A 27,767-nucleotide genomic window follows, 5' to 3' on the forward strand; every position below is an offset into this window, starting at 1 on the left:
TGCTTACAATATGTTGCCATGCTTCCCATGAAGCAAGTCCCAATTACAGTCAGACAGGAATTGCTGCATGATTTGTTTTTCAAAACAGCAGCACTTACTTCAAAAACGGGCATTTTCAATTGAAAGGCTGCTTTAATTACACTTGCTGCATTCTTCGCTGGCAGACCCAAACCCCACAAATCATAATAATAAAAAAAAAAGTAATTAAAAAGAGAAAGTTCTAGGTGAACCCAAAACTTTCTCCCAGGCTTGTAAAGTACTAAAGAAAAAGCACTGGCAACTACTCTGCCACCGACCCCACCAAAGACCGGACCACTCTCGGCTCTGCAGGACGACCCGAACGCCCCGCAGGGAGTTATTTCCCACTCCGGTCGTTCCGAGGGCTCGACGCAGCGGGTAGGGGGAGGCCGCTGTGCCCAGCCCCGGTAACAGCCGGCCCGAGTCCACCTTCTGACGACGGGACGGGACGGGACGGGACGGGACGGGACGAACCGCCACGCCCCTCCCCACCCCTGAGAGGAAGCTTTATCGCGCGCCCCCGCGACTGCGCGCCGAGGCACCGCCCCGGGTGGCCGGGAGCCAATGGGGACCCCCGCACTCAGCCAATGGCGGGTCGCCTGGCGCCGCGGGCGGAGGAAGGCGGCAGGCGGGGAAGGGAGGGGAGGGGCCGAGCCGGGAGGAGCGGGGCCGAGCGGGGCCGGTACCGGTGCCGGTGTGCCCGCCGTCAGTCGCGGGGCGAGCGGCGGTGCCTGGGCCATGCACTCCCTCGCCCAGGAGATCCGCAGCTTCTCCCGGGCCAACCTGCGGAAGCAGCGCACCCGCGTGACGACGCTGACTGGCAGGAGGATCATCGAGACGTGGCGCGGCGCCTGCCTGCAGGTGGAGGAGGAGGGGGCGGAGGCGGCGCCCGGCGGCGGCGGCGGCTACGTGCAGGACCTCAGCGCCGACCTCCAGGTCGGCGTCGTGAAGCCCTGGTTGCTGCTGGGTGAGTGGGGCCGGGCGGCGGCCGCGCGCCTCCTCCCGCCTCGCCGGGGGTCGGAGGAGGGAGCGGGGGGCGCCGGGCGCGTCGCCGCTGCCCGAAGGGCCGGCGCTCGGTGGTGTTAGCGGGTCCCGGAGCTCGCCGGAGCGGCGGAGCTGAGGGCGCGGTGCTGCCTGCTGGGAAGGGGTTCAGCGTGGCAAGCGGCTGGCTTTCTCTTCAGGGTCGCAGGATGCTGCTCACGACCTGGAGACGATGAGAAAGTACAAGGTAAGGTGACGCGGAAGTAAAAATGCATCTCGCGTAGGGCTTGCTAGTGGGTTTCTTTTTGAACCTAAAAAGTCTAAAAGAGTCTCAAGTAACGTGAAGAAAAAACTGTGTTACATTTGCACTTTTAAAAGGCTACTCTGTTTGCAGACGGATGGACGCCTGCGAGCTTCACAAGAAGCTGAAATACTTTGCTGCAAGACTAATGATTGTGTAGTGCCGTTTTCTGGAACGGATTCCCGCATGCGTTGCGGTTTCAGACGCTAAGCAGCATCAGGCCTACTTGCCTTATGGGAATTGATGAAAAACAAAGCAGCAGCTCTAAGTCTGTCCCGAGCTTTGGTCTTTTTACTCTTCTCTGTTGCAGTAATGGGGTGATAAGGCCTTCGGACAGTGGTGCTTCTGCAGGACAGGGAGTGCACCAGTCTGGCATCTGGTGCCATCTAAATGTCACTTCACTGTAAGTTAAAACAACCCACAACCTGGCCGTAGCCTGAACAGAACAAAGATGGCAGGAGGCCAGAGGTGGTCTCACCTGCCAAGTGCAGGTATAGTTTACTCTGAAATCCTTCTGCTCCAGTAAATGGTACTGGTAACTTAGTAGAAGGAACATTACGCTGATGGGTTAGGGCAGGCTTGAAGTTTTGGGGATTCGTGGGTGGCCTGTGCTCTCATTCCTATTGCTTTCTTTTCTGTTTTTGATCTGCGCTGACAACTCCCTTTTCTGTTGAAAATCCTTACTTCAGTCTGTGTTTGGCTGAGCACAGATCCTTTCATTTCCTCTCAGAAAAAGAAAACTGAAATTTATCACAGTGTATTTTAACATGCCGTAAAATCTTGCTTGGAGAAAAGCACACCATAGATAGCATATGTATGTAAAACTGAACAACGCAGTTGCGTAAGTTACAATCTGTATACGCCTAAAGAATAATTCACCTTTGCTACTGCTGATTTTGCTTGCTGTCTTCAGAAAATGCCTTTTTTTTCTTTTTTTTTTTTTTTTGGACTTAGGTTACTCATGTTCTAAATGTGGCATACGGAGTCCAAAATGTCTTCCTCAATGAATTTATATACAAGACCATTTCTATTCTGGACCTCCCAGAAACTGATATTACCTCCTATTTTCCAGAATGCTTTGAGTTTATTGAGAAAGCCAAGATCCAGGTACAGTATATCAATAATTAATGGTACTAGTTATCCTGTTTAGATTATTTATTACCCTATGTTTTAGAGAAATGCTTCTTTAATACAGTTGGACCAGTGGCTGACTTTAGATAAAGAAATCCCATCCTAAGTCCAAGTCACTACATCTGACAGAGGGAAACTTTTTTACTTTCTATAATTTATCCATCAGGAATGTTGTTTTGGATTAGAAGAAAGCTTAACAGGGCTTTTACAGATCTGTGTGGTTTGTCAGCAGCCATCCCGGTGCTTTTCCTCGGTCATCCATTGAAGATGCAGCACACTGAGCTGTGAATCCACATACAATTACATACCAAGACTGTCAGAGAATGTGTTAGTAGTCTTGGAGCCAACCAGTGATTTAACTGCTAACAAAGTCCTGAAAAAGACATGACATAGGAAGTAGGGTGAAGGGACTCCTTCTGGGGTTGCTTGGCAGACTTGTCTGTAACCAAGACCATCCCCGAGTCATATTTGTTAATTCAGGCTTGCTGTGTAACTTATGACAACCATTGCTTTGGTGTCAAAACTATGACTTGACAACCAAACCTTATTACACGTTATTCCACCATATCTACCATATTCATTATTTACGTAGATTGGGATAAAAGAAGATAATCTTGCCCCAGCTTTCTTTTTGTCACACAGTGTTCTTTCCTTCTCTCATTTATCATTTACAAGCTATGTGATACGCATTGTCACTTAATGACCTTTTCAAGGTTTCTAGTTACGGTTTCCACTCCATTTCTAAATGAGACTTGCCATTCATAACTGCGTAGTGTTGCTTTCTGCCTCTGGTGTTTATGTTCCAGTTACTGTTTTGTAAGCTAAGGAGTTCTCCTGAAAACTTTTACAGCAATATTAATAGTTTTCTAATGGGAGAGTTGGGTGAAAGAGCAGGTAATTGATGGAGTAGACATTCTCCAGGATCAGTTCAGGAAGCATGTGATAGTACTATGCGGAGACAGATTTCCAGATGGTTTGAATCACTTTATTTGCTTTGTCAAAATAGTGTTAAAAGAGCTTATGATAAATTGTATCATCAAGTGCTCTTCTGTTTAAGTAATCACAAAGAGATACTACTGTTTCATCCCCTAATGTGGGGGAGGGAGAGATGTTCACTGGTGAGAGAGCATGATATATGAGAAATTATTGCTAGAATGTGGTTAACTTAATGAAGGAGTATGACAGCACTTGAATTTGAGAATGAAGTAAAGCCTGTGCTGTTCAGAAAGTCACTGCCAGCTGGTACTTGTAACAGGATTGACTTTTCTAAAACTGTAACTGCTCAAGTCTGTAGATACCATGGTACAAATTCTGATACTGATCAGAGCTCACCTTTTCTTCTAGGCTCCAAATTGGCAGGCAGATTTTCCATGACATGTGAAGTGACCCATGTCAGATCATAGTGCTATGAATGAGGGATTTTTTAAATCTTTTTGTTTAATATCTAATTATAAAGCCTCTGAAAGCTTGTCTTTCCAGGGAGGAAATCTTAGCTCATTCATGAACATCTCTCCTTATTGCTCCCTCTGTTCCTCCTGAAGAAAAAGCCCTGGCACCAGTGCAAAGTGAAGTGGATCCCTAAGGAACTGCATTAGCCTATGGCTCTTCACCAAAAGCTTTATGCTTCTTTGTCATTTCTTTCCTTGGTGAGGCTTTTTGCCCACTGTGTATATCCACTGTATAATCACCTTTTCTCTTGGTGGCAGGTGATTTTGCTTCCCTCTGTATAAAGATTTTAAAAAACCAAATTTGTCTTGAGTCTTAAGAGGTTCTTGGAAGACCATGGACCATTTCTGGGTAGGTGAAGGTTAGGCTATCAGGATCAGAGCAAGGAGTTCTTGGTAAATAGAGATTAATTTCATATCTGCAGTCTGTTTCTCACTTTTATTCTGTATTCGTATCTAATACAAAATTAGTTAAGAATTACATGCCAAATTCATCTTTGTATAAAGAAACAAGGGGGTTTAGCAAGGAAAGATACATGTTCTCAGTATTAAATTTGGTTTAATGTTATTGCCCATGTTCATTCCTGTTCAATAATTTTCAGGTCTGTTCCGTGGATATCACTATATAATTTTTGGCAATGTACAACAGAACAGTCATTAAAAAAAAACCAAAACCAAAAAATTTAAAAGAAATGCAAAAGAGGAAGGTAAAGCATGAACTGTACAAAGAAAAAAAAAAAAAGGATCACTTTCAATGTTTATTTTTTACCCTCAGTGCCACTGCTAGATATTGATCTCGATTATGGTATGTTATGTCTGAAATAACTCCCATTAAATCAGTAAAAACTACTCCACATCTACAGTGAATAGGCTTCAGGAATTGCTTCATTAGCAGTGGCATAAATTTAATTTTTAATGTCATAATTTTAATGTCATTATTATAAAGGACATACTGAATTTACAGGTCACCACCGGCACTTCCTCGGGTAGTTGAAATACATGTGCAAGTCTCTTTCCACTCTGTAGTCTGTGTGATTGGGAAGCATGCCCCTGTGAATGTGAGAAAGGGAATGAAGATTATGATTTCCAGCAGACAATGCAAAGGGCACGTGATTTCCATCGCAAAAAAGGGCGGTATTGCGATTCATTGTGCTGGGATGCAGGAGCCTAGATTCAGTTCCTAGCTCTACCATAATCTTATTGTGTTAACTTGAGCAAGTCATTCTTCTAGTCTCAGCTTGGCATTTCTTCACTCAATTTCATGCTTCTTTGTCTTATTATTTAAACTGGAAGATTTTTGGAGCAGGAGCCATTTTCTGCTCTGTGTGTTTATTAATATACCAGATAATTGCAACTCCCAGGTCTGTAATGTAAGCCATCATGTTCCTGGAAAGGAGCCCTGGTGATTTATAAGGTCTTTTTTTCCTCTGGGTAAAATGCCCTTTGAATAATTTGTGCCTGTAAGGGCAGACAGAGCAGGCTGTTTGTATCTAGAACATATTTGTTTAGCCTCAAGTATCTGAGCTCATTGTGTCATGTTTCAGTACCTTTATTCAGAATATGGAGTTGCTAGGTGTTGGGGGTTTTTTTGTTGGTTTTTTTTTTGTGTTTTTTTTTTTTTTGTGAAAGTGGCATTTGGCAGACAGTTTGGACTGAGCCTTTTCCAGGTCATAGTCTGACATACAAACATGACAACACGACGAAGCCTTGGCCTTGCAAACTTTGCCTAAGCCACACTAGATTGTCTAGTTGTCTTTGTGTTAACTCACGCCCATTATTTCTTAATGAAACTTGCAGTGTCTTTTTAAAGAGTCATTCAGGTGTCTGAAAGATTGTGTAGGAAATGTTGAAGTAGGATAAAACCATTAATTTTATAGATAATCCAAGCCTGAATTTAAACCCCAGGAGAAACATTTGTGAATTTATGGGAGGTTCAGTAGTTTTGGATTTTGCACCTTAGTCCCCAGTTAAGGGACCTTAGTTGTACCAGCAGTACCAGCTGCTCCAGTTGTACCAGCGATGTGATGGGGAGGTGGAGATTTGCTGCAAATCACATGATATCTTTTCTGTTTTTTCTGGTCCTATGCATGATCCTGCTTACCCAGAATCATCACCGAAGAACTCCAGAGTACGCAAGAAGCGTGCAACTGGAACTACAAGATGTTCTAAAATCTGCCTCTGTGCCTAGCTGTTTGCTGCCTTGCTATGTTTTTAACCTGGTAACAAGATACAGTGAAGTTCCTTTCCATATTGCAAATAAAATCTATTTTAAAGTTGGCACCCAATTAGATCAGATATCTTAGTATCCCAGAGGTCTGTGATTTGTTTTTTACATGAGGGGGCTGCTGCAAGGTCTGGGGAAAGGGACAGAAGAATGTTTTTTAGTTCTAAGGTATGAATTAGGTTTGAAGTATTTGATAATTATAAAGTGGCTTTAGTTAGAAAAGTGTTTAATTTTGCGCTTATATGTCTGTGTTTGGAGTTACTTGTATGTGTAAATACTTGCTTTGAGCTCAGCAAGGAGCTTTTAATAAGTCTTAATAGATTTTTATATAAAGTTTCTAATACTTATTGCTATCTACTTAATGAATATCCCAATTTATGTTTCATTTTTGTTTCTTGAAGGACGGTGTGGTACTGGTCCACTGTAATGCAGGAGTCTCCCGTGCAGCAGCAGTAGTCATTGGCTTTCTAATGAATTCAGAAAGACTAAGTTTTGCTAGAGCCTTTTCCTTGGTGAAAAATGCAAGGCCTGCGGCTTGTCCAAATCCTGGCTTCATGGAGCAGCTTCACAAGTACCAAGAACAGAATGTAAAGGCAAATGGAAGCATAAATGATCATGACTAATCAAAAGGGAGAAGTGAAACAATCTGTTCTGACTACACAGTAACAATGTTGGATGTACTTTAATCTGTCATTTTACAGTCCCCTTTCACATGTGCATTTTAAAGTCTTTACGTTTTTTTTTCTTACCCCCCTTTGACCACTTTTTTTCCCCAGCATGTAGACTAAAGGCCAAATGGTATTCCACTGATTTCAGAGATGATTTTGCCCAAGAACAAGCTCTTCCTAGAGTGCTTATAAAAAGATAAAGTTCAAATTTCCTTGAAATATTGGAAAAAAACAGAATAATGTTCTTTTTATTGAACCATCAGAAAAAATGCAAGCATTAGAGAAAGGAAATAAAATAACTGAGAAAAGTTGCCCTGTTTAATACAAAACCGAATCTATGCATTCTAGTTGGTTATAAAATCTAGACAATAAAATTTTCATATAATAACGTACCTTGCTATTGGATTTTAAATTTATATTGCAACTAAAGATGATTTTATTGAATTTTGTGGGTTAGCCAGCTATTAAATGTTTTTCAAAATTAAAACAGATGGTCTTTTGAGGATGCTCAAAATGTGTAGGATGCTTTAATGCTTCATGTCTTCCTACTGTTTCTCATCAAGTAGTGATTTGAAGTGCACTAACGTGGTGTTTTCAAAGTGCTGGAACCAGGCTATCAGGGGTTTTTGTAGATATTTCGGTGGAGATATGAAAAATGCTTATAATAAGCTATCTCTGACTAACTGCTACTGCCTTTTCTTTGCATTCGGTCATCATTTGCTGTCCTCTCACTCCATTCCACATCATGTATAAAGAACAGACATCATAGGATAGGTAACTTTGACCCTCCTGACAGATCTCGGGCTGGAATTACTGTCTTAAGATGGCATATTTAAAAAAAAAAAAAATTGTAAAAGATTTTAATAGTATTTTTGTGGCCTTCATGTTAGCTCTAAATGGTTTGATATATTAATATACAATAAAATAAAAAGAACACTGTGTTTGGATAAATTTTGTGCTGAAGTGATTTGAAAGGTTTGGTTTCAAGAACTGATGCAGTATTCTCTCCTTGTACCACTAGTTTGAACCATAGTGTGTCATTGTGTATGAACTACACTGTGTCTTGTTCTCAATATTAATTGCTCATGCTAAATGCTAATGCAAAGTTTAGGTTAGCCCCAGGCCCCCCCCCCATCTGATTGCTATTCCGTGGTCATCGTTTCTATTAAAGAATTCTCAGTTATGGGTTTCTCTAGGTTTGCTTTATTAACAACTCAGAGTTGGGCCACCACCGTAGCGAACAGCAACCCACAAAATTTTCTCTCGATTTTATATACCCTTTAGGTAGTTTATAATCTCAGTCCAAAGTCTTTGTGATTTTCCAGTTGATCTGGGTTCCGATGTCGTTATCACTCATCATCATCTTATTTCATCAATTCTCGTCTCGTTCTGTCCTGTCATCACACTGTGGTTTTCGAAGTCCGTCTTGGGTCAGTCATCTTCTCGTCCCCTTTACCTTGATGTCTCATACCTACACAATTCTCAGAAAACCTCTCTGGTTGTTTCATTAACTATTTCGCGTTTACCTTTGTAAGCTCTACATATTTTAATCACTCCCCAGCTAAGCACCTCTATCTTGCTGATTTTTCATCTTTTGTTTGATCTGTCTCTACTGATTAGCTGGACTGGGTTTTAATCCGGTCCTGGATTGGGGCTATACCGGGGGGCAGGCTGAAAATGCTGTTCATGGCCTGTTGAGCAGTTCTGTTGCCATTAATAACCTTAACTCATCCTATAGTAATTTCTAACAGCCTTATAGTCCTCAATTTTCTAAAATCTTCTACAATTCCCTCTTTTTGTTTTTATTCTACTCAATTACATACCTGCAATTCTAATAACTATGATAATTCCAGGCAGTATCTCTAATCTTATTCATCATGCTCATACAACAAGCAATGTAACGTTGTACTAAAACTAATCCACACACAAAAATCACAATAATTACAATCAGTATCACAATCCCCTTTTTCAACCATGTTGCTATGCTTGGAAACCACGACGTGAGCCAAGAAAAGGTTTCTGCAAATCCCTGTGATGTATCATCTTTCGCTATTTGTTGCATCCTTGAACTTACTTCCCATATTTTGTGCACATCGGTCAGCGATTCTCCAGTATGGTCTACATAGATACAACAACTAATATTTAACACCTTACATGCTCGTTCTTGGGATGTCAAAAGAATATCTAATGCCATATGGTTTTGAAGAGTCAATTTAGATAACTCATAAAACTCTTTTTGTGAAGTTAATAACCCATGAGCAATATAATTGGATAACTTCTCAATTCCACCAGAAACATTCAAAAATCGCCTTTTCCAATTCACTTATGCCTAGTCTTGGCATGAACCAATGGATGAAAGACTGAAATTTAGTGGGTCTGTCTATTAGGGGGTTTTTGCGTTCGGCGAGTATGTGATAAAAAAGTTGTATGCCAAACAGGTGCCTTCAAGTTTTTTGGCCATATTTCTAAATCCGTGGACAATAGTCCCAATGTACAAATGCCTCCCCATCTAGGTGGAAGAGCTTTGTATGCCTTCTGTCCACACAACCAAAAGACGCCCAAAGAAGCTGGTCCAACCCAACTCAATTCAGTTGCCAACTTAATCATTATAGTAGTGTTACATCTAGTCCAATTACCTACAAACGTACGATTTTTACATAAACTCTTATTCTTAATGTCAGGTAGATAACATCTTTGGACACATTGTGTAGGGAAAGAATTGGAACCTGTAGGTAAACTAATATCCCATACATGTTCCTCATGAGCATCAGTGAAGGTGGTATTTTGCCAATATTTTTCCCAATTTTCATTCCTTGGGATAGGTACCCCTACCAATTGAGTTCTGTGATCTGTTGATTTTGGTAAGGCAACACAACGCCAGCAATCAGACATTTTAAATCATGTAAATCAGATTTACATTATATGAAATCGATTGCATTATAGACACGTGCGTGTTGTCTTCCCAATGATTTTCCCAATTTATGTCTGGCAGGCTCCTAGGCCTTCGTAGTTTTGTTTCAAAATTTGGTATTGATCGATATTCAAAAGATCATCCCAAAACTCAATCATAAATTTCCTGCTTGTTAGGTTCACCTCGTACACCTAATATCAAAACCTGATATTCAATCAAAAAGGTGTGATTCAAAGATAAATCATAACACCACCAATCACTGTTCATTCAACCTGTTTCCTTATGTTGCCCACGTCCAACCATCCATAGGTCATGACTGATATACCACGTTCCTTTCCCTGTTCTTGGCTCACGTACTTGTAAATGATAAGCATAAGGAATTCGCCATTCTGGTTCGCAGCAAGGTTTGAAATTTCAAGGACCTTCAAAATTAGAGCAAACAGTTACACAAAATTTTGTAGTTTGCATTACATTTTCAGGAACTTCCCACTCTATTTTTGTGTTCCTGGAAACAACAACACTTCTATTATTTCTAATTTGAGCTTCCTTAACTCTACAAGTTTTGGTATGTGGGATTTCCATAACTTCTCACAGTTTGTTCGGTTTCAAGTTCTCGGTAATGCAATATAAAATTAGACCACAAGGTGTCAGTAAAAACAAAAAATTGAGTCAATACCAAGATTGCTGCCGAGATGTTCATTCTTCCGAAGTATCCTTACATACACGTGAATGATGGATCCAGGCCTCTTTTCCTTGTACCTTTATGGCATAAAAAGAGGTTAATAATACAAGATAAGGTCCTTTCCATTTGGTTCAAACCTGTTCTTCCTTTTAAAATTTTTAATATAAACCATGTCTCCAGGTTGGATGTCATGCACCTGTATTTCTGGAGAAACTCCTTGGTACCAATATGCATGATTTCTCAATTTAGTAAATGAATCCTGTAAATATAGCAAATATTGGGTCACTTGTTCATCTCCATCCAATAAGCTTGTCTTAGCTGGGACATAAGTTCCCGGTATTGCTATTATCCTCCCAAATAGGATTTCAGCAGGTGAAACCCCTGTTGGTTGCCTTGGTATATTCCTAATATCTCAAAGAACTAAGTTTAAAGCTTCTGGCCATTTCAATCCTGTCTGTTTACACACTTTCACCAATTTCTCTTTTATTGTCCTGTTCATCCTTTCTACCTGCCCTGAGGATTCCGGGTGATAGGGTGTATGAAATTGAGCTTTAATGTTTAAAAAATGATATATCTGCAAAAGAATTGCAGCTGCAAAATGTGCTCCTCGATCTGAAACAATCACTTCTGGTACCCCATATCTCGGTAGGATTTCTTTAATCAAAGCTTTCACTACTGCTTTTGAATCACTTTTCTTTGTCGGGAAGGCTTCCACCCATCCAGACAACTGATCAACTATCACCAGCATATAGGTAAAACCCAATGCCTTGGACATTTCAGCATAGTCTATTTGTAATTTCTGAAAAGGATATGTAGCTGGAGGTCTTTTCCCAGATGGGGTTTTAATTCGGAGAGTTGCATATTCTTTACACAACCGGCAACTTTGACAAAACCTTTTAGTTGCTGCATAAACTCCTGGTGCTGCCCACAATCCCTGAATTTTTAAGGCAATACTCTCCAGTCCCCCATGTGTCTTATCATGGTACCATCACGTGATCGGTAATAAATACCTTTTGGGAAGTAACGGTTTACCCCCTAATGTCCAGATTCCTTCTCTTTGCTGTCCTCCAAGTTTTTCCCAAAGTTTTTTCTCATCTTCCAGGAGATCATCATATAATTTTCCCATCTCAGGGAGCTCACCTTCTGAGTACTCCAACTTCAATGCCATCAATAATAAGATGTTTTGCCGCTGCCTTAGCCGCTTGATCTGCTAGGGCATTCCCCTTTGTGATTTTGTCCATCTTGTTCGTGTGGGCCTTTATATATATCACGGCTATTTCAGAAGGTAACTGGATTGCTTCCAACAATGCTTTAATTTCTGCCCCATGTGCAATGGTTTTTCCTGCGGACATGAGAAATCCTCTCTCGTTCCACAGCATACCTGTTGCACGACAGAATCCAAAAGCATATTTAGAATCAGTGTAAAGATTTACATGCATTCGGATTGCATACTTTGCTGCTTTGGTAAGGGCAATAATTTCCGCTCCTTGAGCACCTAGAGAAGGTGATAAAGGTTCAGCCAATAATACCTGCGTTTCTGTGGTAACAGCATGTCCGGTTCGCTTCAATCCACCCTCGTAATATGATGATCCGTCTGCAAATAAGTTTAGATCTGGGTTACCTAAAGGTTGATCTCTCAAGTTGTTCTGCGTTTTGCTGGTTGAGTACATAACCTGAGTACAATCATGTACATCCTTTTCACCGTCTGTTGGCAGTGGCATTAAAGTAGCTGCTTTCAAAGTATTACATCTCTCTGTTTCCAGGTTATCAGCAAGTAACAAAATCAAATCATAACGATGTGCCCTTTGCGGAGATAGTGCCTTTTCCGCATATTGTTTTAATAAAAGTTCAACTTCATGGGGTACACAGACAGCGAGTGGGTGTCCCGGAATCAGGTTTTGAGTTCACTCCACTAACTCAGCCACTGCTGCCACCGCTCTTATACAGAATGGTGTGCCTCTTATCACAGGTTCTAAAATATGAGAGTAATAGGCTACTGGTCTCTCATGTGGCCCTAAAGTTTGCACTACAACACCATTTGCAACTCCCTTCATTTCAGCACAATACAACTTAAATGGTTTAGTATAATCTGGTATCCCTAAGGCTGGTGCTTTTAATAAGGCCCCCTTTAAAATCCTAAAAGCTTTTTCCCTTTCAGGTCCCCATTCTATAGGTTCCACTTCTTCATTTCTAGTGGCTTCAGGTAGGGGCTTTGCTATTTCATTAAAACCCAGAATCCATGGTCTACAAAATCCCACTTGTCCTAAAAATCCCCTTAATGGTTTTTTTGTAATTGGTCTCAGCAGCTCTTGTATTACTTCTACCTGATCTGGGTCCACTTCTCTTTCCCCAGGTTTCAATATGAATCCCAAGTACTTTACCTGCTGTAGACAGAGCTGTAGTTTGGATAGAGATGCTCGGTGTCTCTTCCTTGCTAGTTGAATACAGAGATATTCTGTGTCCTTCATGCACTCCTCCTCTGTGTGACTAGCCAACAATAAATCATCAACATATTGGACCAACACTGAATCGCCTGGAAAACTTAAATCTCTCAGATCCTTTTTCAATATTTGAGAAAAAAATTGTTGGAGAACTAGTAAACGCTTGCGGTAGCTGCATCCAAGTTAACTGTTTTCCTTGCCATGTAAAAGCAAATATTAGCTGGCTTTCTTCTGCAATAGAAATACTAAAAAAATGCTCCTGTTAGAGCTAAAACAGTGTAATACTGTGCCCATGCAGGTATCTAAGTTAGTATTAAATTTGGATCGGGAACAACATGATGCAATGATACTACATGCTCATTTACAGCTCGGAGATCTTGTACAAATCTATACTCTGGGTCCCCATCTTTATCTAATCGATGCTTATTTACAGGCAAGATAGGGGTATTGTATGGGCTTTGACATTTCTTCAAGATCCCCTTTTTCAAAAAAGAATCAGTTTGTTTTGAAATACTAGGTATAGCTTCATTAGCAATTGGGTATTGTCTAATAGAAGGGGGTAACCCTCCCTTCGTTTTTATTACTACAGGTTCTGCAGAAAGAAACAATCCCACATCTTCCCCTGAGGTGCTCCAGAGTGTTCGGGGTACTGCCTCAAGTCCTTGTGGAATACCTTCTATCAATTCTTTTTCATTTGAAATATGTGCCATTTCAGATCCAATAAAGTATAATTTCATTCCACTAGGAGCTAGAGATATCTGAGTACCAAATTCCTGCAAAAGGTCGCATCCCAGTAATGAAATAGGTGAATTGGGAGATATTACAAATCTTCCCCATGCCAATTTTCTGGCCAAAATGACAGGTAAAGGGAGAGAGAGATACTTCAATTCTTCTCCCACAACTCCTTTTATTATCACTTTTTCCCCAGAAATCTGAGGAATATCATAATTTAATAATGACAATGTAGCTCCCGTATCCACCAAAAAGGTAACAAAAATTACGTTTACCTTTGCAGTAATCTGTCCATACTCATTTACCTCCACTCCATCAAGAGGCTCAGTCATCCCGATCACCTTGGATTCCTCAATATCATTGAGAACATGGTCGCAGTGGCTGTGCTGGAACAGGTCATTGTCCTGCTGCCACAGGTCGCAATGGACAATCCCCTTGTATGTGCCCTATATTCCCGCAATAAAAACACTCTAAAGCATTAAAGTTCATTCCTTGAGGTTGTGCAGCAGAAGGAAGCAGTCATCCCCGACCGCCTCGTCCTGCTCTAAAATTACCACAGGGGAATCCCTGTCCTCTTCCCCTGGGGTTATAATTTTGAGTAATTGCAGCTGCCAGAAAACTGATTTCGCTTTCTTTCTCCTTCTGTTCTCATTTCTTTTCTTCCTTCTGCTTTTCTGCTTCTCTCTTTTGCTTTTCCTCATCTCTACCATCGTAAACAAAAGTTGCAATGCTAAGAATTTTTGGTGGGGTTTCTCCCTGCCAGCCAGCCATGTGCTTCTTAAAATATTTACTGATATCCGGAGCTGACTGTTCCACAAATACCCTGATTGCTAATGGCTCTTGAAAATTATCTTTTGTCATTCCCCCATATTTTAAGAGCACTGCCTTTAATTGTGCCCAATAATCACTAGGATGTTCATCCGATTTTTGCCTACATTCCATAACTTTTGTCCAATTAGTCACTTTTTCTCCACGCTGTCATACAGCTTCTATAAGTTGCTGCACAGCAGTCTGGTAGGTTCTCACTCCTTCTGCAGTGGACAGATTCCAATTTGGGTCCTGGTCTGGCCAAGGGATTAACCCTTGTCCTCTGTGGGGTCTCTCTCTTTCTTTTAGGAATATTTTTTCTCTTTCTTCAGGCTGAAATAGCTCTCACAATAAAGTTTTCTTATCATTCCAATTGGGGCTATAATCTGTTACTATGCCAGATAACAACTGTGCACATTTTTCTGCATCATCTCTCAGCCCGGGCATTTTACTCTGCCAGGAGACTAAATCTCCTTGTTTCCAAGGTTCAGGTCTTATTACTGCAGTAACCGCAGGGACATCAGGAGGAGCTCCTGGTCCAGCTCTTGGATTCGGAATGTATTCAAGCCTCATTGGATACACTCCAGTGGAGGCAAGGTCAGTTTCCTCAGCTACAGGAGCAGAGGGAAGTGAGCTTTCCCTCCTTTTTAATAATTTTGGTCTTTGTTGTGCCCAATTGTACCATATATACCAGTAGTCAATATCCTGACTACCCATATCTTCCAGAATCATTTTTAGGAACTGTCCTGGTTTCAGCTGGGATAGAGTTAACTGTCTTCCTAGTAGCTGGTACAGTGCTGTGTTTTGAGTTCAGTATGCGAAGAATGTTGATAACACTGATGTTTTCAGTTGTTGCTCAGTAGTGTTTAGACTAATGTCAAGGATTTTTCAGCTTCTCATGCCCAGCCAGTGAGAAAGCTGGAGGGGCACAAGAAGTTGGCACAGGACACAGCCAGGGCACCTGACCCAAACTGGCCAACGGGGTATTCCATACCATGTGACGTCCCATCTAGTATAGGAACGGGGAAGTGGGGGCAGGGATTTCGCCGCTCGGGGACTGGCGGGGTGTCGGTCGGCGGGTGGTGAGCAATTGCACTGCGCATCATTTGTACATTCCAATCCTTTCATTATTTCTGTTGTCATTTTATTAGTGTTATCATTATCATTATTAGTTTCTTCTTTTTCTGTCCTATTAAACCATTCTTATCTCAGCCCACGGGTTTTGCTTCTTTTCCTGATTTTCTCCCCCATCCCACTGGGTGGGGGGGAGTGAGTGAGCGGCTGCGTGGTGTTTAGTTGCTGGCTGGGGTTAAACCACGACAGGAACTTTTGTTTATGAGGCTTAAAAGTTCCTTTCGGAGGCCACACATCTGCTGGTCCTCCTCCTCTCTCATAAGTCAGGGATGGCCATCCCCCCTGGCACAAAGTAATCAGCTTTTGCTTTTGCAGTGTTTGTGCCAGGGGTATTTTTCCAATTTTCCAGTACCTCAGCAAGGGGCGTCTCCCTTTCAACACTGGGTACATTTCCCATTTTCTCCTATAAGCAAGTTTAAACACAAGAGTACTCCCAGTATATCTGGAATCATGCGTTCCCAAGTCCCAACAGGTGAACTCACCTGATACTTTTACCGGCTTTTGAGTATTGGTTACGGGTCTGCCCAGAAAGAGTCCTGGTCTCCTTCCTCTTGTGTCTTACAGTCCCATCTGGGTCACCAATTCTGTTAAAGAATTCTCAGTTATGGGTTTCTCTAGGTTTGCTTTATTAACAACTCAGAGTTGGGCCACCACCGCAGCGAACAGCAACCCACAAAATTTTCTCTCGATTTTATATACCCTTTAGGTAGTTTATAATCTCAGTCCAAAGTCTTTGTGATTTTCCAGTTGATCTGGGTTCCGATGTCGTTATCACTCATCATCATCTTATTTCATCAATTCTCGTCTCGTTCTGTCCTGTCATCACACTGTGGTTTTCGAAGTCCGTCTTGGGTCAGTCATCTTCTCGTCCCCTTTACCTTGATGTCTCATACCTACACAATTCTCAGAAAACCTCTCTGGTTGTTTCATTAACTATTTCGCGTTTACCTTTGTAAGCTCTACATATTTTAATCACTCCCCAGCTAAGCACCTCTATCTTGCTGATTTTTCATCTTTTGTTTGATCTGTCTCTACTGATTAGCTGGACTGGGTTTTAATCCGGTCCCGGATTAGGGCTATACCGGGGGGCAGGCTGAAAATGCTGTTCATGGCCTGTTGAGCAGTTCTGTTGCCATTAATAACCTTAACTCATCCTATAGTAATTTCTAACAGCCTTATAGTCCTCAATTTTCTAAAATCTTCTAGTTTCCCCATTTCCATGGGGGAACGGGTCACTGCATTTCCATTTCATATGTGGGTGGCTGTGTGTGCTGTCAGCCTGGGAAATGACTGACGGTCTTGTCCCTGATGAGTAAGCTTTCCCACTTCACCTCAGCTGCAGGTCCATGAATTCTTAGCCCATAGAAATAATCCAGGACAAGCATTTGTAACGGTAACTACGGTTCTTTAAGTCGTGTATGTGTCAGGTAGGCTGTTCGGGGCAGAGGCCCGGCGGCCGGGCCCCTCCACGCTGAGGTAGCACCCACCGGCCCGCCCAGCCCGCGGCGTGGGGGCGGTCCGCGCGGGGACGTCACCCTCCCATCCCGGCCAGGGCCCCTTACAAGATGGCGGGAGGGCGAGTCGGAAGTGACGGCGTGAGGAAGTTCCGTCCCGTTTGAAAGCGCCCGGCGGAGCTGCTGGTGGCCTTTTCCCGCCGCCCGGGCCGACGTGCCTGCCTTCGCCATGGAGCCGCAGCCCGCAGGTAAGCCGGGCCGCGGGGCCGCCCCCGCTCCCCCCTTCTCGGCGTCGTGGCCCCCTTCGGTTTTGCCGGGCGCCGCTTCGCCCCGCGCGCGCTGTTCCGTGCGGCGGTTGGGCGCGTGCGGGGCCGTTGGGCGGCGCGAGGCGCCTCAGAGGTCGCTGCTGCCCGGCTCTTCCTCTCCCGGCACTGCCCGCGCTCCTCTGGGCTGCTGAGGGGATTGGGGCTGGGACCGGTCCCTCCTTGCAGGTGGGGTACGCGTCGGGAGCAGTCCGGCTGCCGCTGGGCTCGAGTGGGTGATGGGAGATCGCGCCGGGATAAGCGCCTTCCTCTGGGGTTAAACCGAGCAGCCGCCGCGCTGGCGCTCCGTGATGGAAGATCCGTCCCTGAAGCACCCCGGAACCCCAGGGCGGCTCAGGGGTGTGGCGGGCGCGGCTGGGGCGGCAGGGCCGCGGTGAAGCCGCGATGTGGCTAGCGAGAGCCCGCGGTGCTCCGTCGGAGCACGTTCCCCTGGCTGGGGCGCGGAACCGGCCGGCTGGGGAGGGGAATCTAGCCTTGGCTTGATTGCTTTTACGTAAGACGCGCCTTTAAAACAACCCCAAAACCGTGATTACCCTCAAAATCAGAAATCCGGCCATAAGCAAAGTAGTATGTTTTAAGAACGAAGTCTCAGCGTGGCAGCTCTTGTAGTTGCAAAACCAGCAAGATTATGATAAACTTTGCTTACTTGGAAAAGAAATGATTAGAACCATCTTAGTCACTTCCTGCATATTGTTTTACGTTTCTTTAATAGAACCACTATTTAAGCAATGGAAAAGGCTTCTTCCATGTTGCTAAATTTTGTTTTCATTAACACAGGAGCGGAGCCAATGACTCTTGGCTCCCCGACATCTCCAAAACCAGGAGCTAGTGCTCAGTTTCTTCCTGGATTCTTGATGGGCGATTTACCTGCGCCAGTGACTCCGCAACCACGTGCTTTAAGCGGCCCTTCAGTTGGTGTAATGGAAATGAGGTCTCCACTACTTGCAGGTCAGAATTTGTTAAATGATGAAAAATTGACCTGAAAGTAAAGATTTGGTTTGTCTTATTGCTCTACATGGCTACTTGAATTCTTGTAGTTTTATAACTTTCTGAAAATGAACTCAACTCATTGAATAAATGGTGAACTCAAATGTATTCAGTGGAGTTTAGCTAAATTGCTCAAAGTAGACTTAAGTTTAATAAAAGTTTTAAACGTGGCAGTTTGGGTACCAGGAAAGGTTGCTTTTACAGGGCAAGTAATATGAACCTCTCCTAATGTAAAGTCAGTTTATATGGCTCTTTACAAGTCAATTGCACATACAACCATCAATGTTTTCTCTTTAAAACAGAGACATCTGCTGGCAAGCTAAATGCAGCTTGTGCAAGCTGCTGATTTCTTTGCAATGAATTCTAATAAGTCACTTATAGATTGTCAGACTTCTAAAAACTAAGAAATACTTCTTAACTAGTATCTAGTGGTTGTATTTACCATCTTAATGTCTGCTGTAATTGGGCTGGAGTAGTGACTTTCCTAGCTGTAGATGCTCGTCTCTTTCCAACCACCTAACTGATTTGACTAGAAGTCGTCCTTACCCATGTTTCTAAGATGGTGGTATTATATATCTCTTCTCTGAAAAGTGTGAGCGAGTAGTTAACAGCTTAATTGATTTATTTCATGTCATGGGTGATCTTGGCTTTTGTATTAAATCAGTTGGCTTAATGTAAATATCTGTTGGTGTTAGTGTGTTAGTAATTTTGAAGGAGAAATTGAGGATTAAAGTACTGCAAGATAATTTTAGATATTCTTTTCTTTCAATTTCAAGCAGAATTGGACTTGATGATTCTTATGGGTCCCTTCCAACTTGAGTTATTCTATGATTGGTGGTCTCTGTCTCCTGCTTCTTGCTCTTGTATGTCCCCACCACGTACAAGCCTCTTAGGAAAATATTTATGAAATTGAAAATAGTCATGTGAATTTCACTAAATTGTTTTCAAAAGGGTTTATTACAGCCTCAGAGTATCAATTCTGGAAAAGGGGTAACCAGTAAGATACTAACACAGGCCTTCCAAAATGAGTGGTTAAGTATATCACTTAAACTGAAAACCGTGATGGGAGAGTGCTTTATATAATAGACTGTAACAGTTCTTGGATGTGTTAAACAGTTCAGAGAGGAGTCTTGAAGCTCAGAATTTAGGATTGAAAAGTGCTTTGGAAAAGCTTAATTTAAGTTGAACTGCTTCCCCCCACGCCCACCCCCCACCCCTGCTGGGGTAAACCCACACAAAGTGTTCAGAGATATGTCAAGGTCTTTCAGTGAATTTAATTCTCTGTTATACTGGAAGTCCCAAAGTTTACAAAATGGGGGAGCAGCTGGCTTAACTTCATCCTGTCTAAATGCAAGCTAGTGCCTGCTCTCAAGAGCTTACATTTTTATTTAATATGAAATTACGTGGGCGGGAAGGGAATTTGGACGGTGGGAATGTGACAGCATGTGCAATGTCTGTGTGCATTTTGGTATGGTTCTTTAGCATGTAGAATGTCTCAAATCTTAAAAACCTTGCTTTTTCATCTCTGCTACAGGGAAGTTAGTCTCTGAAACAATTAAAATACATTACTAACCTGCCTTTAAAACAGGAAGATGTAGCTGTGCTCAGAACTTCATAAAGAGAACAAGTGCATGTCAGTAGTGAATATACTGGGATTATAAGAGGTCTAAAAGTTTTAGATGGTACTTGTGTAAGGAGGTAGTTTCTGACACATATGTGATATTCTTATGTAGAACATTGAAACCTGAACAGTTTGGTAGGCCAGATGGTTTTGCAAACCCCCAGTGAAACAACATCTTTCATGGCTGAATTTATGGTTGAAGTTTCAAGAACAAGTAGCAGTGGAGTAAAATTACAAGTTTTCTCATGCTCTTCATTTGTTGCTTTTAATTGCAGGAGGATCTCCCCCACAACCAGTAGTCCCTACCCATAAAGATAAAAGCGGTGCCCCACCAGTTAGGAGCATATATGATGAATTATCTAGTCCAGGACTTGGATCAACACCTCTAACCTCAAGACGACCAGTAAGTGGCTTAGGTACTGGCCTATTCTTAGCAGAAGATGTGAGGTAGTTTACTGCTTCAGTGAGTTCTTTAACTCAGTTGTATAAACTGCTGTAGCAAAATGATTGGTGAGTCTTCAGATCATGCTGTTGCTTATTCTGGGTGTTTGGTGTGCCTGTGTAGTCTAAATGGGAGCTGCAGTCATGGAGCTATCTTCTGTCGTTACTGATTTTTGATACTGTAGAGAATGAAAAATGCAAATCATGCCTCTGCTATGCTTTGTACACGACAGATGCAGACTTGTTGCGGCTTTTCACCTTGTAAATTTATTGGGCTATTGATTGCCAAAAAAGTCCAAATACATGTTATCTTTTCTTTTAGTGGGCAATAGAGGCACTTACTGAAATAGCAGGAATTTTGTGCTGAGTACAATATAAAATCAAAATTTGGGCAGGGAGGTGGGGTTAATTTTGAGAGTAACAGTAAAACTTCTAGAAGGTCATTCTAATAATAAGGTCCGCTACTTACCTCAAGTGAGCAGTCAAGTCTTAGTAGGTTCTTTTTCAGTGAACATGATCCTTTTGATGCAAGGAGAAGGCCTTTCACTGAATGAGCAGTCTTTTGAGTGTTGCCTCCTGAAAAGTTTATCCTGAAAGTTCAAGTTCTGTGTGAAGCACAGAATCCAATACTGTCTTAAAGGACTGGATATTTAAAAAAAAAAAAAGGCAGCTATCAGAACACATGTTGCTAGGTCTACAGGTGCTCTAGTTTGTTTGATCTCGTATCTAAGAAATGCCATGATTCAGGCTAAAAATACACTAAAATTGTTTTGGATGTTGAAATCCTTCGATGTTAACAAGAAAATAACTACTAGCAGCTAAAACTTGAGGTATACTTTCCTTCAGTGCAGGTGCACTAAGTAGTTGAGAGGGAAAGCAAGTCTAGTGATGAGGAATACAAGTGAGGGTTATGCTTCTGTGATTTCTAAGCCCTTCAGACCATGAAAATCAGAGGCTGGTAACTTCTGATGCTGGCATCTTTTCCAGCAGGATGCACATGAATGTGTGAATTACTATATGTCCTGGTTTCAGCTGGGATAGAGTTAACTGTCTTCCTAGTAGCTGGTACAGTGCTATGTTTTGAGTTCAGAGCGAAGAATGTTGATAACACTGATGTTTTCAGTTGTTGCTCAGTAGTGTTTAGACTAATGTCAAGGATTTTTCAGCTTCTCATGCCCAGCCAGTGAGAAAGCTGGAGGGGCACAAGAAGTTGGCACAGGACACAGCCAGGGCACCTGACCCAAAGTGGCCAACGGGGTATTCCATACCATGTGACGTCCCATCCAGTACAGAAACGGGGAAGTGGGGGGCAGGGATTCGCCGCTCGGGGGACTGGCTGGGTGTCGGTCGGCGGGTGGTGAGCAATTGCACTGCGTATCATTTGTACATTCCAATCCTTTCATTATTGCTGTTGTCATTTTATTAGTGTTATCATTATCATTATTAGTTTCTTCTTTTCTGTTCTATTAAACCGTTCTTATCTCAACCCACGGGCTTTGCTTCTTCTCCCGATTTTCTCCCCCATCCCACTGGGTGGGGGGGAGTGAGTGAGCGGCTGCGTGGTGTTTAGTTGCTGGCTGGGGTTAAACCACGACACTATACTACAGCAATAATGAGATGCCTATTTTGAAGACGTTAAAACTGTAAGGTTTCTGAGGATGGATACCTAAAGCTACTTAGTTTTACAAAGCATGTGTGATTTGTGTTAGGTAACAGATTTTTCAGTTCCTCTTACTTAAAGCTCACCTTAAACCTAAATAAGCTTTCTTCTTGTATACTGGTAGCTCTTTTTTGTTAGATGACAAAAAATTGTAGACGGACCCTGAATCCTGTTGCTTGTGGTGCTTCCCTTCTGTAGTTTGCTCTACACTCCCATACTATCTCTGATACTTGCATTTAAGCCTCTGATCAGGGAAGTTAGCTGCATTCTCTTCTAAGGCTTAGTAATCAGCTGGAAATTCCAGGATGTAATAGTTGAGGCGTACTGGATGTCCTGGCTATCCGCTAGGCTGTGTGCTAGAATGTAAAAACATTGTCAAATAACTTTTCATTAATAACTTTTAATAATCTTGTATTAAATATACATGTAAAGGTCAGTTCTTACTCTTAAAAGTCAGGAGTAACTTAAGGCAAGAGTTAATATTTTTGCCTGATGCTTAAGTTACCTGAAAATGATCTCTTCTGATATGAGAAGTGTACCTCTAAGAATGATTTGTTACTTTCTGTATTTTAATACAGGCCAGCTTTTCTCTAACACAGAGCCCATTGGTTGGAACTATGCCATCAACTCCTGGAACAGGTAGATGTCCTGTGAAAATACATAATCTACTTCCTTACTGCTTTCCTTAATACACAAGTCATAGAATCATTTAGATTGGAAAAGACCTTCAAGATCAAGTCCAACCACCAACCACGCCCGCTAAACCATGTTCTGAAGTGCCTTGTCTATGTGCTTTTTTTAATACCTCCAGGGATGGTGACTCAGCTGCTTCCCTGGGCAGCCTGTTCCAATACCTGACAACCCTTTCAGTAAAGAAATTTTTCCTAATATCCAAAGATCATCACTGTTCAAGCTACATCAACTCCTTGCTAGTTTGTGAAGGAGTTGCATCTTCTATTTACTAGCTTTTCAAAAGGGATGTAGATGTGAATAGGAAATACTTTTCCACTCTGACTGAATTTCAGCCAACTTTACTCTTTCCTTATTCAAAATTTGTTGTTGAACTGAGCACAGAGGTGGTTGTACTTGAGTGAAGCAGCTGAGATTGATGGGTCACCTTCCATCTTCATAAGGTTTCCTATCTTGTGTACGAACCTGTGGCTTCTTGCTAAGCCTAATTCTGCTGTCTTGTTCGTATTTGGCTTCTGTATTAAGCTGCTGGCGTTCAGAGGTCAAGGAGGAAGCTAGGTTGCTAGCCATAAAACTTACTAGCATGCTTGCAGATGTGAAGTTTAGATTGACTTACTGTTTGTCTGTGTCTGCAAATAAATCTCCCATCAAACTCTTCCATATACAAGTGAATGCTTGATACTGAATTTATTCTTTTACTATAGGCTCTTAAGCTTATCTGTCTTGCAAAAGTAATTTGTTAAACAATGCCATTTGAATTTAACAGCTTCGAGTATGTTCAGTCCTGCAAGTATTGGGCAGCCTAGGAAGACTACTCTATCTCCTGCTCAGCTAGATCCTTTTTATACTCAGGGTGATTCCCTGACTTCAGAAGATCAACTTGATGACACATGGGTAACTGTATTTGGGTAAGTTGATTTCCAAAGTATTAGAAAAATCAGGGGTGAAGTCTTTGCTTCATATGGAAAGAAGTACTTGGATGTTGCTGTTGTCTGGCATTCTTAGGTTCTGCAGGAAATACAACTGTGGTTAAAGCCAGCAAATGCATGTATTTTAGTGAAGCACCTAAACTTAAGCTACATGTTAATTTTTTCAAGTTGGAAAGGCAGCTTTCTACCTTTGAGGTGTGTGGTGAAGTAAAAATGCCTAGAAGATAATATTCCCCAAGTCACTGCTTCTAAAATGGCATTAACACACTGGTCTCTTGGATTTCTAAAAACCCTTCATATGGTTGTATTTTAGCACCAGAATTCTTCAACTACTTGTTATAATTTTGAGGGTATTTTTTCTGTCTTTCAGATTTCCTCAAGCATCAGCTTCATATATTCTTCTACAGTTTGCTCAGTATGGAAACATATTAAAACATGTGGTATGTCTTAGTTTGAGACTTATTTCTGAAAACATTCTGGCTCATTCTTTAAAAGGCTAAATTTCACAATTTTCATTTAATCTCATATAGATGTCCAACACAGGAAACTGGATGCATATTCGATACCAGTCTAAGCTTCAGGCCCGGAAAGCCTTAAGCAAAGATGGAAGAATTTTTGGTGAATCTATCATGATTGGTGTCAAGCCATGTATAGATAAAGTAAGTTAACAGCTGCTTTTATTTAAATATAAGGCACACTGCTTTTGGACTTCCTCTTTATATTCACTGACCTCTTTAATTTTTTTCTTTATGAATTGCAAAGCATAGGTAGTTTGGTTATATAGGTATAGTCTATTATATCTTACCTGAGTTTTTCTTAAGTATTTGACAAGATTTCCTGCTGAGAAGGATCACTATGGGAAATCTCTGCACTCCTTGGAAGTTACAATGCACAGAATTATATTGCTCTACAAGATATGAATTGAAACCATAACATAAGAGCCAAGTGAGATAAAAGAGCTTCTCAGACTGGAATTTGTGGTACTTTGTGGGGCTGTAGTAGGTATGTGATGGCAGATTAAGACTGTTATTGCTCCTAATTGTCCCTCTTTTTTTATGTGACTATTTATCTGATTCTGGGTTTTCAGTTTATCTTGGTACATCAGACTGAAAATTTGTTAGCAAGACAGTCCTGATCCTATTCTCCCCTGTGCCCCCACAAAAACACGTCCCTTTATTGTAAGTAGCGGTTGGGGTAGGCATGGCTGTATTTCAGTCTAATTTTATCATGAGCTGCTGGTTTCTAGGCATTGATAATGTCCTGACCATTAACTCTTGCAGTACTTTGCATTGGGTACTGTAGATTAGCTTAAGCAAATGACAGGCATTCTTTTATAGTTCACAGATTTTTTTTTTTTTTGGTCTCCTCTAAGGATAAGTGATGCTAAAGATTAATGTAAGCTTTCAAATGTAAACCATTCTGAGAAGGCAGCCCTAGAAATTGAGTTTGCAATTACTTCAATTTTTATCAGTTTGAAACATTTCTTATGCTGGTTAAAATTCAGAAACAAATGTACTTCAGTGCCCCTTTCCTCTGTGGGCTTCTGATGGTAGGGCTTCCAGTCTCTTCTTACCTTATTTACTGTTTTGGTGTCCAGTTTGTATCAATGTCTTGCCTATAAGCTGAAACTCTAGAAGTAATGATCTAAGGCATTTAATTGTCAGGCGTCTGATCTTTGTTGTTTTGAATTCTCATTATGTCTTTTGTGGATAGTGTCCACTTTCAAATATCAATAAACCAACCCATAACATTAACCTGTAGAACTGGAGGCAAAAGATTTCTGGACACTAGTCCATTGAGGGTTTGGCATTAGGCTGTAAAACTCTTCCTTGCAATTGAAAACTAGATATGATGGATTTGACATCAGTGCTTAGGCTTCTGATTGAAAAGTAGCAGTTAGTTCCATGGCTTCCCCTCGTGTTGAGCGGAGAGTCAGCTGCTGCCCACACTGGACACCAATCCTGTCCTGTATTTTGGATAGCTGTCTCCTGACGGATGCCCTTCTGAATTTCTGCTGTCCTTAGGCTGGTTGAATGTTGTGCTCCACTGAGTCTAAACGCAGCAAATTTGGTCTCCCCAGGCTGGTTGTCATTTCCCACATTGTTTTCTCTGGGTTCTCGTGGAACTCGTGGTTCCCACCAAGTCACTTGCTGCCTCTTCCATTCTACATGCGTTCTTTTCTAAACATGAGCTTACAAAATCGAGCCTTCTGACTCCTTTTCTAGCATTTCCTAAGGGGACTGAGTGAAACTCCTTGGCAAATTGAATCTGAGCAAAAAGCTGCAAGTTTATGGTAAAGGCTTGGAGACTGTCCTGTATGGATCAGCTAAATATTTTAGAAGTATTTAGAAAGTGGACGTTACACTACTTAGTTCAATTGGGCCTGAAAAAAGTAACTACCTGAAGTTTGTTGCAAGTCTTACAGTTTATTTTCTCTATACTGTTTTCAAACTTGGCTGACATTTAGTACATACAGTGAACAGATTACAAGCTTCCACTACTTTGCAATGGCATAACCCAACATACAAATGAATGCAGTGAGGAAAATGCCTGGTGGTGGTGTGTTCTTGTGTGCTCTGTACTGACAGGCAATTTACCTGTGGTCTTTGCTTACTTTGAGATGTGAACATATGTTATCAAACTATTCTAGATAATAGATAATTACAGATAATAAAGGTTGAACTACTGCTTTTAAGTATTTGTTTACATTATATTAACCATCTTTTTAAGAGTGTGATGGAAAACTTTGAAAGGAGCTCTACATCCTCAATTTCTTCAGTTTTCACTCCACCTACAAAAGCTGTCAGCACACCAGTACAACCTGCAAATAATACTACAAGGATTTCTACAATGAGACCTCTTGCAACAGCATATAAAGCTTCCACTAGTGACTATCAGGTACTTTAAAGGAAACATAAGTATGTGTTTCTTAGTGCTATCTCACTTCAGTTGTATGAGGCTGTACACACATTAACTTCAGTGTGACCCTTGCCTTTATCTTCTCCTGTCATTTCTTTAAAGATGTGGTTCAAGTACAAACTCAGTCTGTTTAGTCTCCAAAATAATAATAAAAAATAATAAATTAATGACTTGTCACTTTTCCAGAGGTTAAGGGCTTGTTTTGAAAATCTTTCAAACGTATTTTGTCAAAGTACAGTAGCGCTTAGGAAAAGAAAAGAAAAAAAACCTGGTTAGTATAAAACAAATTAACTATGTGTTGACTGATTCTCTTTATTTTCTCTCTTCCTCTTTCCCCCCACCTTCTAGGTGGTTTCTGACAGACAAACTCCCAGGAAAGACGAAAGTATTGTATCTAAAGCAATGGAATATGTGTTCGGCTGGTAATACACAAGAAGAAGTAACACACTAAGTTGGTCAGGGTTTGAAATATGCTACTGGCATCCGTGGTTAGTTGTATAACTACTGGTGGCAGTATTTTAACTTACATCTCACCTGTTATGCCTTCAGTTAATTCAGCAGACATGTAGCTTGCACTTTAAATGATGGCAATGTACACACGGTTTTAAAAACTGAGTAAGTGTAAATATAAGTGCTTTTTTTCCCATTTGTGCTCTGATTGCATGATTGTAGAAAAAATATCAGCACTGACTTTTCTTCTGTAATTACTTTCTGTGAATTACTTCCCAGTAAGTTGGAAATGTTTAAAATGGCAGCTTTATTTACTGATGCCTTTAGTTTTATTGTTGGGGTTTTTTTTCTGGAAAGATGATGGGCTACTTGCAGGGACTTTTCTTAGCATATGTGATTTTAATTTTTTTATTAGGATTCATTGCTGTTTTATAATTATCTCTGGCATTGTGTTCTAAATGTCATAACAACCTTTTAACTCTTTGTTTTAATAATAAAGCTAAATAAAGTTAAGTTTTTCATAGGTTGTTTTTTAAACAAGTATGAGTTCTGTTAGGAAAAACTATTCGCAGTACTGTTAATTGTGATGCTGCCTGATGTTTACTAAAGTGTTCTCAGCAGAGTAGATGCTGCTGATCTTTACTGAAGTAGTACCAACCAGCGTTAAAACTAGCTAATGTTTAAATGTTGTCTCCATGGGTATTTTGTAGCAGTGTGTACTTAACAGGTAACAAACTAGTATTTGAAGCTATAAAATGTTGAGTTGAAATAGCTGAATAGAAAAATGCAATGTGTCAGTGGCCAGAGCTGCTTTCATT

The 27,767-nt window shown here is 41.4% G+C and overlaps 2 protein-coding genes across 5 annotated transcripts; both read left to right on the top strand.

The window, feature by feature from the left end:
- Window positions 1-670: 670 nt before the first annotated feature.
- On the top strand, window positions 671-7,719 carry DUSP19 (dual specificity phosphatase 19). Of its 2 annotated transcripts, none has more exons than XM_052791577.1 (4): window positions 671-985; window positions 1,200-1,246; window positions 2,255-2,407; window positions 6,502-7,719. In XM_052791577.1, the coding sequence occupies exons 1-4, from the start codon at window positions 757-759 to the stop codon at window positions 6,721-6,723; spliced, it is 651 nt and encodes a 216-aa protein (XP_052647537.1). In that variant the 5' UTR covers window positions 671-756; the 3' UTR covers window positions 6,724-7,719. The 2 variants fall into 2 exon arrangements, with proteins under 2 accessions (XP_052647537.1, XP_052647538.1); XM_052791578.1 differs by lacking the exon at window positions 6,502-7,719 and adding an exon at window positions 5,982-6,495.
- Window positions 7,720-16,998: 9,279 nt separating this feature from the next.
- On the top strand, window positions 16,999-27,319 carry NUP35 (nucleoporin 35). Of its 3 annotated transcripts, none has more exons than XM_052791575.1 (9): window positions 17,001-17,177; window positions 18,030-18,200; window positions 20,139-20,263; window positions 22,540-22,600; window positions 23,418-23,559; window positions 23,951-24,020; window positions 24,111-24,239; window positions 26,311-26,478; window positions 26,848-27,319. In XM_052791575.1, exons 1-9 carry the CDS (start codon window positions 17,159-17,161, stop codon window positions 26,923-26,925), a joined length of 963 nt encoding a protein of 320 aa, XP_052647535.1. In that variant the 5' UTR covers window positions 17,001-17,158; the 3' UTR covers window positions 26,926-27,319. The 3 variants fall into 3 exon arrangements, with proteins under 3 accessions (XP_052647536.1, XP_052647535.1, XP_052647534.1); XM_052791574.1 differs by having other exon boundaries at window positions 17,005-17,177; window positions 20,136-20,263; XM_052791576.1 differs by lacking the exons at window positions 26,311-26,478; window positions 26,848-27,319 and adding an exon at window positions 25,806-26,266 and having other exon boundaries at window positions 16,999-17,177; window positions 20,136-20,263.
- The last annotated feature ends 448 nt before the right edge of the window (window positions 27,320-27,767 follow it).

This window comes from Harpia harpyja, chromosome 7, assembly GCF_026419915.1.
Source record: "Harpia harpyja isolate bHarHar1 chromosome 7, bHarHar1 primary haplotype, whole genome shotgun sequence".
Taxonomy (NCBI): domain Eukaryota; kingdom Metazoa; phylum Chordata; class Aves; order Accipitriformes; family Accipitridae; genus Harpia; species Harpia harpyja.

What these genes read in the sequence shown, in the direction of transcription:
- DUSP19 (XM_052791577.1), top strand. Translation starts at nt 757, where the DNA reads ATGCACTCCCTCGCCCAGGAGATCCGCAGCTTCTCCCGGGCCAACCTG. An exon ending in GAAGCCCTGGTTGCTGCTGG is followed by an intron (nt 986 to 1,199) that starts GTGAGTGGGGCC and finishes CTTTCTCTTCAG; the next exon opens with GGTCGCAGGATGCTGCTCAC. An exon ending in TTGAGAAAGCCAAGATCCAG is followed by an intron (nt 2,408 to 6,501) that starts GTACAGTATATC and finishes TGTTTCTTGAAG; the next exon opens with GACGGTGTGGTACTGGTCCA.
- NUP35 (XM_052791574.1), top strand. An exon ending in CTCTAACCTCAAGACGACCA is followed by an intron (nt 20,264 to 22,539) that starts GTAAGTGGCTTA and finishes ATTTTAATACAG; the next exon opens with GCCAGCTTTTCTCTAACACA. An exon ending in GAAACATATTAAAACATGTG is followed by an intron (nt 24,021 to 24,110) that starts GTATGTCTTAGT and finishes AATCTCATATAG; the next exon opens with ATGTCCAACACAGGAAACTG.